At 39.9% G+C, this 14,288-nt stretch overlaps 1 protein-coding gene across 3 annotated transcripts in view; it reads left to right on the top strand.

Moving 5' to 3' along the window:
* RORA (RAR related orphan receptor A) overlaps positions 1 to 14,288 on the top strand; it is a 725,852-nt gene that overhangs the window by 669,044 nt on the left and 42,520 nt on the right. For all 3 annotated transcript variants that reach the window (XM_040493366.1, XM_040493368.1, XM_040493367.1), the window contains one exon: positions 10,177 to 10,262. In XM_040493366.1, the coding sequence (XP_040349300.1) occupies positions 10,177 to 10,262 (86 nt within the window). The remainder of the gene's footprint in view (positions 1 to 10,176; positions 10,263 to 14,288) is intronic.

Below are 14,288 nucleotides of genomic sequence, written 5' to 3'. Positions count from 1 at the left end.
AATCTACTATTCAATGAATAGTAACTGATCCAAAAAACAATCCAAGCCAATGGAAAGAAGCAATGGGTTCCTGATAAGCTTTGATGATATAATCTGGATTCTTCTTATTTTGACCCACTTCTGCACACCTCCATCCAGCTGGTTTTTGTGATAGCGCCTGTGGTGGGGGGGGGGGAGCATAGAAATTACACAATTGGAATTAACAATCAATAGCTGACTTTTTAGGCAGGAGATTTTGGCCCTTTAAGGAGTATTATGAGGCAAACAGAATGTTTTGATTGATTTATTCAGTAAACTATGATGCTATATGCTGAGCATACAAGGGTTCAGACTCACATGAAGCCATAGAACAGATAGATTTAAGCAAATGTCCTATTTGTTGTAAGATCCATTTCTATGTCCGTAGATTGCTCTGTCTTTGGACTCATAATTGAATCACCAGGTTTGTTTATTTTTGTAACATTATATACACACATTAAAAAACATAAAAGCTTCTACGTTGAAATACCAAGATTGCACAATGAGGATAGCTTGAGTTATGCATAAACGTGTGAAGTTAAGAGAGCTGCCAAATGGAGTGTCAGGTGTGAAAATTGGTGGGTAATGGTATAAAGTAAGATTATTTCATAAAATGCAGTAAGAGTAATTCTGATGTTCTTGGTTAAGCAGAAACTAGATAAGATCTCCAGATTTGGTCTGGTTTGGTTTTAGAGATGTTCTTCTCTGTTATTGTGAAAAACAGACTTTAAAATGATGAAAGCAAAGGGCTGACCCCGTTGCCCTCAACTGCAAGCGAAGGAAGATTTAACCTAAATGGGGCGCAGTTCTTGTTAAGGAGAAAAAAGGAATTGGTATCTAGAGCGAGGTTGATCGCTAGAAAAGATTAGATGCAGTTCTGTGAGTCAGGTGACATTTTTTGGCCTAGTATTATCCAGGAGAATATAAGGGACACACATTTACTGTTGGAAAAGAAGTTATTAGGGATTTACCTTGATTTGATCATAGTCTAACCACTTAGTAAAATAAAATGGATTCTTTTTCCTGCTGATATGACAGTTAACCCACACTGAGAGATTCAAGAGAAGAGTTTTTATTAGATATTTCTGATTGCAAGTCCTAGAAAATCTTCAAGAATTAAATATTGAAAAAGTGTAGTCAATTCTAGAATCTTAGAGGAACCTTATCCCAACTGAGAATAATTGGCCAAATGGCCAGTTGCCTTTGTCTTGGTCCCTGATTGCATAGAACCCCACACATTCCCAACAAGTATGTTTCACTGTTTACAAAGGCAGTAAGAGAGGTTGGATAGGGAAGACAAAACAGAGAAAAGTATACATATTGCTGACATTAATGGCATCCTCTTTTAGTGACTGAGAATTTCTTCAGTATTTGCCCACTGGATGAGTACAGTGAAGATTAAGAAGCTGCCTCTCTTGCCATTCAAGTATTTTATTCAGGGTTGAGTTGGTTATCAGGTAGTTACCCAAAGAGGTCAAGAGTCAATTACTTTGAATGGAGGTGTTTTGTACATTACTGTGTAGCAGGAGGGTTCTAGACGGAACTGGATCTAAAAATCAAAGCCATCCACTATTCCTCTATGCGAAAAATCTGTTTCTTCTCTGATTTGACAGAATTTTCCTGTCTGGAGACAGAAACGCTCATCTGGATTGGGCTTTTAGCAAAGATACAGAAGCATCAGGGAATATGAGTCAGTTTCTCTGGAAAGCTTTATCTAGTAAGGATAGAAACCTATTACAAAGGATTAATATTCGGTTCCCATTGTCAGAACTGCCTGCATATTCACAGAAAGCCACATGAGAAGATATGCCTGTCTTCCTTATTCTTCAGAGATTTCCTGCATACACAACTAAGCTCTCTGAATTCATATGGGGCATTCTGGCCTAGTGTTTTAACTCTTATGCACCTAACTCATACATGTATAAAGTCTGAAGGAAATGGCCAAAGCCCCAAAATTCTAATTTTGTCTCATTTTAATTCTAGTTTGTAGATGCTTGCTCTTGCCTGTTTCAGGTGCGTTTATTTGTATGTATTTTGGCGGGTATATACAGTACTTTTTTCATTAAAAAATCATTTTTTAGGGGCGCCTGGGTGGCGCAGTCGGTTAAGCGTCCGACTTCAGCCAGGTCACGATCTCGCGGTCTGTGAGTTCGAGCCCCACGTCGGGCTCTGGGCTGATGGCTCAGAGCCTGGAGCCTGTTTCCGATTCTGTGTCTCCCTCTCTCTCTGCCCCTCCCCCGTTCATGCTGTCTCTCTCTGTCCCAAAAATAAATAAACGTTGAAAAAAAAATTTTAAAAAAAAATCATTTTTTAAAAGGCTGTTAAGTTTTGGGGCACCTGAGTAGCTCACTTAAGCATCTGACTTCGGCTCAGGTCATGGTCTCAGTCGGTTAAGCATCCAGCCTTGCTCAGGTCATGGTCTCACAGTTCGTGAGTTCGAGCCCCGCATTGGGCTCTGTGCTGACAGCTCAGAGCCTGGAACCTGTTTCGGATTCTGTGTCTCTCTCTCTCTGCCCCTCCCATGCCCATGTGCGCATGTGTGCGCGTGCTTTCTCTCTCTCTCTCTCTCTCTCTCTCTCTCTCTCAAAAAGAAATAAACATTAAAAAAAAAATTTTTTTAGGCTGTTTTCAGCAGAAACAACAATCAAGTTAAAGATTTTAAGAAGTAGCTTTAAATAGTAGGTAAAATATAGGTGTTTTGTAAGAGAGCAGAATATGTGGCAGGAGTTTTTTTTTTTTTTTTAACGTCTATAATTTGACAAGGTCCTTTGGGTCAGACATCAGCTTAACACCAAGGCTCAGGATGTCAAAGTATGACAAGTGTGTTTATTGTTTACCATGTGGGAACCATGCAGTTTCCATGATGCCCCTGCAACACTGCACAAGCCCTGATGAAAGTTTAGTTTCAGTGACTTTGCTTGACACAGCTGAGATGGAGAGATGACCTCTCCATCTGTGTGTCCTTTTTTTCTTAAGTTGAGACTAAAATAGTAAGATCTGAACCTATTCGTCCTTCGAGAAGGCATTTTGGAAACCACCAATTAAAACCAAAACAAAACAAAACAAAACTCAAGTCTAGCTAGCAGATGAAAATTACAGTTCTGTGTATTTTTCTTTATTCGCTTTGTGGAGAAGCCTGTTGTGGGTAGTGAGGGCACGGCGTCCTGGCCCTTGCCAACAATGATATGCCAAGCTTCCTAAAGCTTCCCATTTATATAAGTCTTTTCATCTTCAAAGAGCTTTGCGAGCATTCATTTGCCACCACCTGCCTGGGAGGTAAGAATTATTCCCATTTTGTGGACGGAGGAAGTGGGGGTGTGAGTGACTTGGTGACTTGTTTGAGGCCACCCAGGGAGTCAAGGGTCAGAGGGAGACTTGGAAGTGTTGCAAGCTCTGCTTCTTAGGTAAATCAGCCTACAGCATTTTCTCCTGTCATTTCCCCTCGAGAGCCCCAGATTGATGATAGCATAAACCTGAAGGCATCAAATAATCCTGAATAGGAAAGAGACGCCAGGTCAGTCTTACTCGTGGCTGCCTCTACGATTAAATCTCTGGGAAATCTAGACCTAGAGAAGAAACCATTTAACCCTCCCGAGATTCATTCTCTGCATCTGTAAAATGGGGATAATAATACCCAGCAGCCTACTTCAGAGTTGTTGTAAGCATCAAAATCAAAACAAGCTAATGAGAACAAAAACTTTAAAATTTGTTACACAACCTGCAAAAATCAGATGTTATTATTGTTGCCAGAAATGACCACGAGGCTGCACTGCAAAGGGGGTAGGGCTTTTCTAATTAGGTGGCTAATTGCTTTGGTGATGTTTAGGGAGGATTAAGTACTGTTATGAAAGAATCCAAAGTCCATAGAAGGAAGGACCATAACAGAGAAACATACTAGTATTGGTATACATTTAGTAGACAAAATAAATGGCAGAACAAGTTGATCATTAGTTTGTATAGGCTGCAGCTGGAACTTGGCCCTCCCCACCCTGAAGGACCACTGAGCATGCCTGGGCTGTGGAACATACCCATGCTGTACTCCCGAGCCGTGCATCCAGGAAAACAGAATGTGCCGAACTATTCAAAGCCCACAGTCTCTTCCCCTCCCATTGTGGAGAGGTAATGAGAGCTCTCTGCAAATCCTGCAGCGGCCTGTGGCCTCCAGCGGCAGCCCTGAGAGAGTGGAGGAAAATCATTTTGCTCCCTGAATTGTTCACCACTAGTACACACAGTGCCTTTGCACATTATGAAGGACGGCACCATGCCTGCAAGGTTGGTTTGAGAAAAAGGTGCTTATCTGGGCAGACAAATCCGTGCAAACTCCCTTACTCCGGGCTGTTACAGACACCCTTCAGGCTCAACAGCCAGGTGAATTTCAGCCCCGACTTTTGTCCCCTCAGTGGGACCCCATTGGGCAGGGCACACTGTCCCTGGAACTAGGAGGTGGCTAGACCCAGAGGAGCCATGAAACTCTAGAAGCCAGGAGCAGGTAAGCAGGTGTAGCGTCCACCAGCCGGCCTTGACAGGCAGGCCAGCCTGCCATCCAGGCAGCCACAGAAGCTTTTAATACCCCAGCAGTTTTAAACTGGGGATAAAATAAAGTGTCTAATCCATAAAGGACTCCAGCCATTTTACCGAAAATAAAAATCGAATGCCTTAGGGTTTTTCTTTTTTAATCTTTATTGGTTTTTCTGCTTACAAAAGTAATACATGCTGCTTGTAAAAAATTCAAATATTAGGGGAATATGTAACATGGCAAGTACTAAGTCCTCCACATTCTCAGCCCTCCAGGAAAAAAGCTGTCCACAGATTGGTATAAAAGATAGTTGTTTGGGAGTTTTGGTTGTTTTGTTTTTTGGGGTTGTTTTTTTTTTTTTTTAAGCGGTAGTTCTCGATGGTTTTTGCAAGACACACAAACTCGCGTTAACATTCATCCATATAACTTCCTCTCTCGGGTGCATCCAAGGTTGGGCCATTTTCCTGGCAAGCCAGCAGGAACCCCACCCTGTTCAGTCCAGTTCAAGAAAGTATCTGGTTGTGTATGTGAGCTAGAGTGGTAGATATTATTGAGGTAACCGTAGGCCCCTATTAGTTTATTCTTTATATGAACCAATAAAAAATTTCATTTTTTTTTTACTATTATTAGTAACAAATTCCTTGTGACACACACCATAACGGATGGCAATATACGGCCGCGTCGTAGCATTTAAGTGCCAAGGCTGTAAAGGATTGCTGTGGTAGCTGGTCTGAACTGCCTGTCATATTATTTGGGGGATAAGCAGCTTTTCTCTATCCCCACGTTGGAAAGAGCTTAAAGTCTGGAGAAAAGACTTTAATTTCGCTATAAGGCAGGATTTCTTATCAACAATAGCAATAATAATAACTACTATTTATTGAGTGCCAAATATTTCTGTATGATGTGCATGTGTATCTACATAGAATACATACATACAATAATCATTTATGTGCTGTATCATGTCTACATTATTTCACTGGATCTTCAAATATGAAACAGAGGCTCAGAGAGGTGAAGTAATTTGCCCAACCTTAAGAATTGTTAAACGTTGGTGTTAGTCATCTTAAGGTCAAAACTCTCCTCAAAATTCTATAAAATGAAGAAGAATGTTCTAGAAGGTTGATGATTTCTTACAATTATAAAGTACTTGGTTATAAAGTAATTACGTATAACTTCCAGAAAGATATCTTGACATTGGTTCTCAGTAGTTATGTAAGTTTAACCAACTCATTTGTGTTGTGTCCTTTGCATCCTTGGTGAGTGGTGGCATACCAGTCATAGTATGTTCCTGATGTTTGTTATTGGAGAAGGCTAGCTTGGCTGTGAACTATGGTGGGAAATGGGGAAAAAAAAAAAAAAACTAAAGTTTTAAGTCAAACAAAAAAGACAAAATGTGTCCAAATCCCAGCCTTCCATCTCCCTAGCTCTCTGACTTTGGGCAAGTTATTTAGGGTCTCTGAGCTTCAGTTTTCTCATCTGAAAAATGCAGATGATGGTGATGGTGATGGTGATGGTGATGATACCGCCTTCCTCATAGGGTTATTGGAGAAATGGATACAATGCCTAACACATTATAAGCCAAATACACGTTTCATATTATTATTGTTAGTTATAAATCCATTAGATTATCATGACATCACCTTTTCCCCCATTGAATGGGTACAGCTCTTGTACAATTGTATTTTTTAATTCTTTGAGAGAATGGGTATTTTTCTCTGGACTAAGATATCTCCCCAAAAAGGTACTGAGGAATAAGTGAAGTGTTAAGAATGCCACTGTCCATGTTCTTGTCCCTTTTATAATGAAAAGTAAAAAGCCAGCCTTTTCTCAAAGTACAATGTGAAATAACAGCCCAGCCCAAGGACCACTTGGCTAATTAGCACACTTGCATTCCAGGATTTCCTGACTCCCTGCTGCCACTTGTTGTCAGCTCCTTGAAACCGCAGAAATTTGCCTCTGCAGGTGTGGAGAGCGTGCTTGAATTACTTAGGGTGCGTGAGAGAGCAAATTATTTAGGCAATAGAGCAGAAAATGTGGGCAAATTAGAATTTTTCATAGCAAGATTGTGCATTGTTAAGCCAATTCATGATTATATGTGTACGTCTTGCTTCAGATATTCTGCTACACAATGAACGTCTTTGCTGCGATGAATATGTATGTGGACTAATTTAATCAATATACTTGTGACAGTAGTGGTGTCTGACAGAACTCATCCTTTGAAAGGCTGGCTGAGTTAATGTGTGCAGTATATATATGGGCCAAGACTCATAATTTGTCTTAAAAGAAGATTATTTTGAAAAGACACAACACTGCCTGTTAGAAAATGAAACAGCCTGAGGGATAGAAAGCAAAGGGCAAAAGGGATTTTTGTCCTTTTCCCTCTTACTGGTCTGGAAACTCAAATTTAAAGAACTAAACTGCTTTCCTTTTGAAAAAATGTTGCAAGGCATTTTTTTCCTTCATTGATACATTTGAATTCTGTGAATTGACTAAAAGGTGGAGGGAAGTGGCTTTTATGCATTGTTGGATTAAATGGAAGGTTGAGTAAGTGCCCCGCTCCAATCTGCAAATGTTTGCTTTCTGGAAATATCAACACATGTGATCAGATCACATTCAGACAGTTTGCTTTTTTGGAGCAGGTGGGTTTTAATCATTTCCTAAAGAGCACTTGCAACTGAAATTGTCTTCTGAGATAAGAGAGCCACCCGGGGGGTAAGCTAGTAGAATAGTTTAATCTGGCCAATCAGAACACCTGAATTTTGCTTTGGAGACTGCTCCCATCACCTTACTATGAGATTCCTAGCGAGGCTTTTCCAATTCTGATTCTTTGGCCAACATTGTCCCCTAGAACTAAGCACAAACACAGCGTGAGTCAAAGGTCTGGGTAAATGACCCCTGCTTGAAAATACAGGTCAGTATACAGTGAGTCCATTCAGACTAAGCATCTTGGCCTCCATAAATCTTGTGAAATATGTCTCGGGCTTGAGTGTCCTCCAGATCTGAAGACCTGGGAGCTGAAGCAAGGCTGAACCCCAAGAATTTGGGAGCCTGACTCAGACCAGCAGAGCTATGCAGTAGTTGGTACCAAACTCTGGGTTTGTGCTACAACCACCCTCCACCAACCACCCATTCCCCAGCCTGAGCCAAGCCATGAGTCATTCTGAGGGTGGAAGTTCCGGGCCCGGATCCCAGGGCTCCCCCCATCATGAGCAGACCCCTCTGTGCCTTGCACATATCACTTGCAGGATGACAAGAGCCACTGGCAGGTGTTTGGGTCTTACCTATTAAGGTGATGTTTACATCATCATTTCACTTCTCATGGATAATCCACTGTGACCCCAGGCAAAATAAACAGCAATACGTTATTCTCCATTCGATCTAGATACAGCTTTACTCAGCATTCCCAATATTGGAGGGTCTTCATATCTTTTAAAGAACTAAATAGGTGTGCTTGATCTCACTATTGTTAAGCTGGAAGGAAGGTAACTCTTGAAAGGTCCAAATTCAGCACTAACATTGCTTTAATTGCCTCAGGTAGTTTTGACACAGACTTAAACTATAGGGCCTAATGAGGTTCATCTGTGTCTAATTTCTGTGATTATGGCTTGAGGTAAGACGTAGGAAAAGCTCAGTGTCCGTCTTTTTATTTCACATATAAATTTTGTTTAATAGATGGTCCAGATACTTCGTGTTGCCTAATTATTCTATTCCTTAGGGGTTGGGGGAGGGGGAGCGGAGGCTGGTTCTCATTATAGACTACTTAATTCATATGGGAAAATCCAGGCCATCACTCTCAGCTGACATCACCTTCCAGAATGTCTCTACTACCACTTGGCTTTTGTGTCTCAAAAAGGTTGGACATAACTCTATCTAGATCTACAGACACTATATGACACAAAACTTGGCCTTGACTATATTAAAAATACTGGAGGAGCCATAAATGTGAAGCATTATTAGAGTTCACATTTCATAAAGAATTTCCTTGAAGAAATCAAACAAGACATCAAGATGTGGTGGAAGATTTAGAAATGATCATTTTTGTTAAATGCAACCTTATAACACATTAAGCTGTGTAACTCAGAATAGACAATATATGAAAACACCATTATGTACATATTAGAAAACCCCATTACAGAAAATGTACTGGTTGTAAGATATCAAACAATCTTTAATTCTGGACAATGAAGCCCAGTATGTCAACACTAAAAGTGACCGACATGAAAAGGCCTCTCCTTCTAGAATAGCTTGCACTCCCTAAAAGTCACTGCAGTCCTGTAGTAGTCCCCTTGAAAGGAAGTTAGCAGGTACACATGGTTTATAATGAGGTTAAATCCAGTAATTTAATGTATGCTGTTTCTGAGTATCAAATGCAAACATTGCATCAAATCCGCAGTAAGAGGTTGTGGAAATTATTCCAGGATATGGGATTACGTTAGAACTAAGAGCGGGCTATATGTATAAGTGTGTTACTTACATCGTGCAACATAGCCCTTAGGTTAAGTCATTGCTTTGTGTAAGGCGTGGAGCCAGTTCGGGGCTATATGAAAATGAAGTCCACTTATGCTCTTGCAATTGTGTTTGTGTGTGTGAGTTAGTAATCTATGATACTATGATATCCATAGTGAAGCCCATGAGAAATAAAATTTAGCAAAATGGAACATTCCGGGTAAACTGGTGAACGTTGCCATCCTGTATCTCCAGCTCAGTGTTGATCTTTATTTCACATACAAATTATATTTAATGGGTGAGCCAAGAACTTCGTTTTGCCTAATTACTCTATTCCTTAGGTTATTTTTTTAAATCCTTAATTTTGTTCTTTCCAGCCAACTGTGCTAAAGATCTATTGTGTTTGCTCAGAAATGTGCTTTGTCATATTTGAGAACTTTGGTGTCATGTATATTAGTCTTTGGGTGGTGTTCCAGTATGAGGCATCTTCAAGTAATCAGTTGGATAGAAACACACACACGCTGTACCAGGCAATTTCCAACTTGAAGAACTCAGAAGCTACATATACGATTGGTCAGGATTCACCATTATTAAATTCAGCTAGGATATTAACTTAATGGTTAAAAGGTTTTGATCATACACAAATGGACTGATTTTTAACACATGGCAGCTACATTAATTAAAAAAGATGATTAAGGCATTCTTATCTTGCCATCATATGTAACTTATTAATATTTTGAGTTGAATCATTTTCCTAAGCAGTCTTGACTTTTTGGAGTATATTTTTTCCCTACCAGTGGAGCTACTGTGCTCAGCCAAGACAGATTTATGACCTTTTAAAAATAATGATGGAAAATGAGATCGGAGGAAACATTTTAGTATCTGCTTTGCTCTGAGGCCTAAAGTGCGAGCTCTCCAGTTCTTGAAGGCTTTGAAATGCTGATTCCAGTCTTCTTGTGGGTTCTTAAACACCTTCTCAAATGACCCATTTTAATAACCCGAAAGCTATTATATAACGAGCAGCCATAATTTAGTCCAGGGCTCTAGGGGGACCCTCACAGTTCAGCAATGAATAGTTAATGCAGTATAATGTTTAGCAGGTTATTAGTTTTCACTATACAAATGCTGATCAGGGAACGCTTTTATAAGGTGTTTAAAAGAAAATGTAATTAACTGGTTGCGTGCTTCTGTTGCAGCTCAAATTGAAATTATTCCTTGCAAGATCTGTGGAGACAAATCATCAGGAATCCATTATGGTGTCATTACATGTGAAGGCTGCAAGGTAAGCCTTTTTAATTGTTGTTGTTGTTTCTATTAATGCTGGAATGTATCTTTGCGATGTTACTTCTGCTATGTCTAAAAATTCAACTCCCTGGCATTTTGAGTGATGAGAAATGACAGGACGGAATAAATATTTTGGTGTTAAATTATAATTAAGGAAGTCATATATATTTTTATGCCTTCCATCAAACTAACAGGAAGCTAGAGAAAAGTATTTGAGCATTGCTTGTCACTTCCAATCCTGGAATTGATTGAACTGATGAACAATCCCTTTTGGGGTTTTTTTTGTTTTTTTGTTTTTTAAAGAAATGACTCTGGATTTCTGTAGTGTCCCTGTTATAAACTTTATAAGACAATATTTCCAATGGTTTAATCAGAATGTAATCAGAATCTTATTGTTGGCACACATATGTTGATATATCTAGCCAAATTACAGCAAAGCCACTGGATAGAACTCGGTTCTGGTCCTAATGCCACCACTGTCCCTCTTGCTTGGGCTTGTTTTAATCTTTTAGTGACTCAGTTTCTTCATCTATAAAGTGGGCATAACACCTGTTCTTCCTACCTTTTAGAACTATTCCAAGGATAGTGTGAAAACCTGTAAATAAAAGTCCTTGCAAACTGAAAAGTGCTATTTAAATCGAAATATTTTCATTCTTATTGCTGTTGTTACTACTTAATTATCGCTGGTGCTGATCGAGGGCAATACGTTCAGCACAGGCATAATGTGGGAATGGGAATAGAGATGTTTATCCTCATCATTCAAGACCTCCAAACCCAGATTGCCTCTGTTATTCAAATTTCAATTTATTAAGATTTAAATCCTCCGGCTTATATTGGAAGGGCCTTGAGACAGCTTACAGGATAAAACAGTGCAAAATAAACAGGCAAGAAGCTATTTAAACATGCAGGAGGCCTCTGAGACAGTTGATTGCCACTGAACCAGGCCTGATTAGCCCTAAGGCGTTTTGAGGCTAAGGCAAAAAAATAAAATAAAATAAAATCCACAAATTTGGTTAGCTTTCCTTCAGTGAAATTAGAAAATATAATGTCATAAAATACAAAATCACCTTCTGATAACAAATAACTACTGGGAGACTTCAGGGAAATTTGCCTCGTAATTTCTTTAAGTCTTTGTTTTACTGTTAATCATGGTAACATGTGTTGCTTTGTACGCACACAGATCCGCTGTATTGATCCCATCTTGGTGCTTCTTGAGCTTTCTGCACACCGCCAAGCACGCTTTTTTTTTTTTTTTTTAATCATCTGCCTTTTAGGAAAAAGGGGTTTGCTACGTAAAGGGGATTTTGAATTGTTCATCGTTACATCAGTCCTCAAGGCCTCAGGTTCTAGATTACTAAGAAAAAAAATTATGTCCTTTTACTTCTTCAATTTGCCCTCCCTCAAAATTAATCAATTAAGTAAATAAAAGTAGACACAATGAAATCAACTGCGTGACCTATGCCATCCCAGGATGTAAGGGAGGGTGGTCTGCCTGCAACGACTGAAATCCCATTGATTTTCAAAGTTAATTCAGCTGACGTGGCTGGGCAGCCGTCACACTTCACCCCCACCTACTCTGTGCTCACACCTCGTCCTGCTGGAAGATGACCCAGCCTTTCTCGGTGAAGGGAATATAGATGGTGATGCCCCCTACCAGAAATTCCAAGCAAACATGATGTTGTGCGCTGCACAGCGCCTGGGTATTTCCTGAAGTGGACAGGGTCCTGGGCATTACCTACGTGTCCCTTCATTCTGCCTGAGAAGCTGACTACTCTCTCTGAGTCTCTTAGTAATGCCACGTGTCATTTTCTGTGCCAGCCGGAGTGAATACCTAAGAGTGGCATCTGAGTCAGGGCCAGGGTAGAGGTGGGGGCCGCCTCGTATGAATACCCAACAACTCAGAAGATTAATTAACAACAGGCTGTTCAGTAAAATCAGAATTGTCTGAGAACCACTGGGTTTACATAGGCATAAACAATGTGTGTTTTCTTTTTACTCCCAATGTTTATTTATGACGAAAATAACAGCGATAAGAAAACAAAAGGCACAAGGTGCCTAGGTGGCTCAGTCGGCTAAGCGTCCAACCTCAGCTCAGGTCATGATTTCTCGGTTCGTGAGTTCAAGCTCCACATCAGGCTCCACAGTGACAGCTTGGGATTCTCTCTCTCTCTCCCTCTCTCTCTGGATCTCCCCTACTTGCACACATGTGTGCTCTCTTTTTCTCTCACTCTCTCTCTCAAAATAAATAAACTAAAAAAAAAAAAAAAAAAAAAAGAAAGCAAAAGGCAGCTATTATTTCATAGTTATCACTTTTCTAGATTCCCTTCCGGATCTCATACCGCCTCAATGCCAAAGTGAGGGTTTTCTTGTTTTTTTTGTTTGTTTGTTTCTTGGTTATCTGTGGTTCTATTCTCCTGTCCTGTTGACTTTATCCACTGGAAATCACAAAGACAAACAATTAAAACTTAGTTTTATTAACAGATTGGGCCTATGCCCAGCCTGGGACCAATGCAGTGGTATGTGTTGATATTTGATGCGCATGGTATTTGCTCTGCAATTATAATTTCTCTCTGCTATAATTAATATTATTATCTCTAGTTGTGGTGAAGTCTAGAGACTTCTGCTTTTGCCGTTGATGTTAATGATTTATCATGCTCTAACCAGGTGAGGGTGGTTACAGCACCATAAATTGTAAATAGTTTATCTCTGTGATAGGATCATTAGCCATAAGGATAATTTCTAATTATATATATAAATAGATATCTAATGAAAGGAAGGAAAGGGACTCAGTCATTTTTGGAGCTAATCACTTTGTGAATGTATTTTAAATTGCATTTTAAAGTCAACCACCTGAAACCATTAGAAACCAGAGAACCTATTTAATTGCTGAAATGATCATTTATTTTACCACATATTTACTCAGGTAAGCATTGCACATCAACAGCAAAACTGATAGAAGTTTCATAGCTGTTTCTCTGCTTCTTGGGTGTTCCCAGCTCACCCTCTCCCTGTCCCCTTTGCTACCTGTGGAGAGACAGTATTGCGTCACTTATGATCTGACTCTGGAACAAGACTGCCTGGGTTTGAATCTAATTCTTCTGTTTACTGACTTGAGCACCGACCCAACCTCTCTGTGCCTCTTTCCCGTCTGTAATATCAAGATAGTGATTGTAGTTATTTCCTGGGGTTATCACATGCATTTAGGTAAAGCGCTGAGAAAAATGCCAGGCGTATAACAATCACTCAGTAAGTGTCGGCTGTTGTTATAATCATTCCTAGCCAAATTCCACATGCTTGAGTCATGCTACTGTAGTCAGCTATCATTTCTAGGACATGTAGGGGTCAAGTCTTAATTTTGTGACCATTTGCTATTTGTTATGCAGACCTTGCTAATAAAAACAAAATAATGAGAACCACCCCCACCTTGGGGCCAGGCACCATATAAGAGCTGTAAGGGGTCCAAAGACACAGAAGACCTGATCCTTCCCTCAAGCAGTTTATGATCTAGTTGTAGAGATGAGGTCTGCATAGGAAAAGCTAAATAGCAATGCAAGAACTAAATCCTAGATTTAGTAAGCCAGAAAAAAAATTTTAAAGGGGGAGGAAGTTCAGGAAGAGATCCACCCATTTAAGGTCAGTTGAATTTTGACAAAGATGCCAATTTAATTCAATGAAAGAAAGATGGGTCATTTCAAACAATGTTGCTGAAACAACCAGACATTAATATGAAAAAGGAAAAAATTAACTTCACGTTTATACCTTTCCCTGAAAGCAAAAATTAACTTAAAGAATGTACTAACTGGGGCACCTGGATGGCTCAGTGGTTTAAGCATCTGACTTCAGCTCAGGTCATGATCTTACTGTTTGTGAGTTCAAGCCCTGCATCTGTGCTGTCAGTGCAGAGCCCACTTCAGGCCCTCTGTCCCCCTCTTTACCCCTCCCCCACTCACTCACATGTGCCCACATACACATGTGCTCACTCTCTCGCTGTCTCTCTCAAAAATAAAATAAAACATTAAAAAAA

The sequence above is a fragment of the Herpailurus yagouaroundi genome, unplaced genomic scaffold (assembly GCF_014898765.1).
Source record: "Herpailurus yagouaroundi ecotype Mexico unplaced genomic scaffold, PumYag 184, whole genome shotgun sequence".
NCBI lineage: Eukaryota > Metazoa > Chordata > Mammalia > Carnivora > Felidae > Herpailurus > Herpailurus yagouaroundi.
The sequence above is the reverse complement of the archived record's forward strand: the minus strand, read 5'-3'. Positions and strand labels throughout refer to the sequence as shown.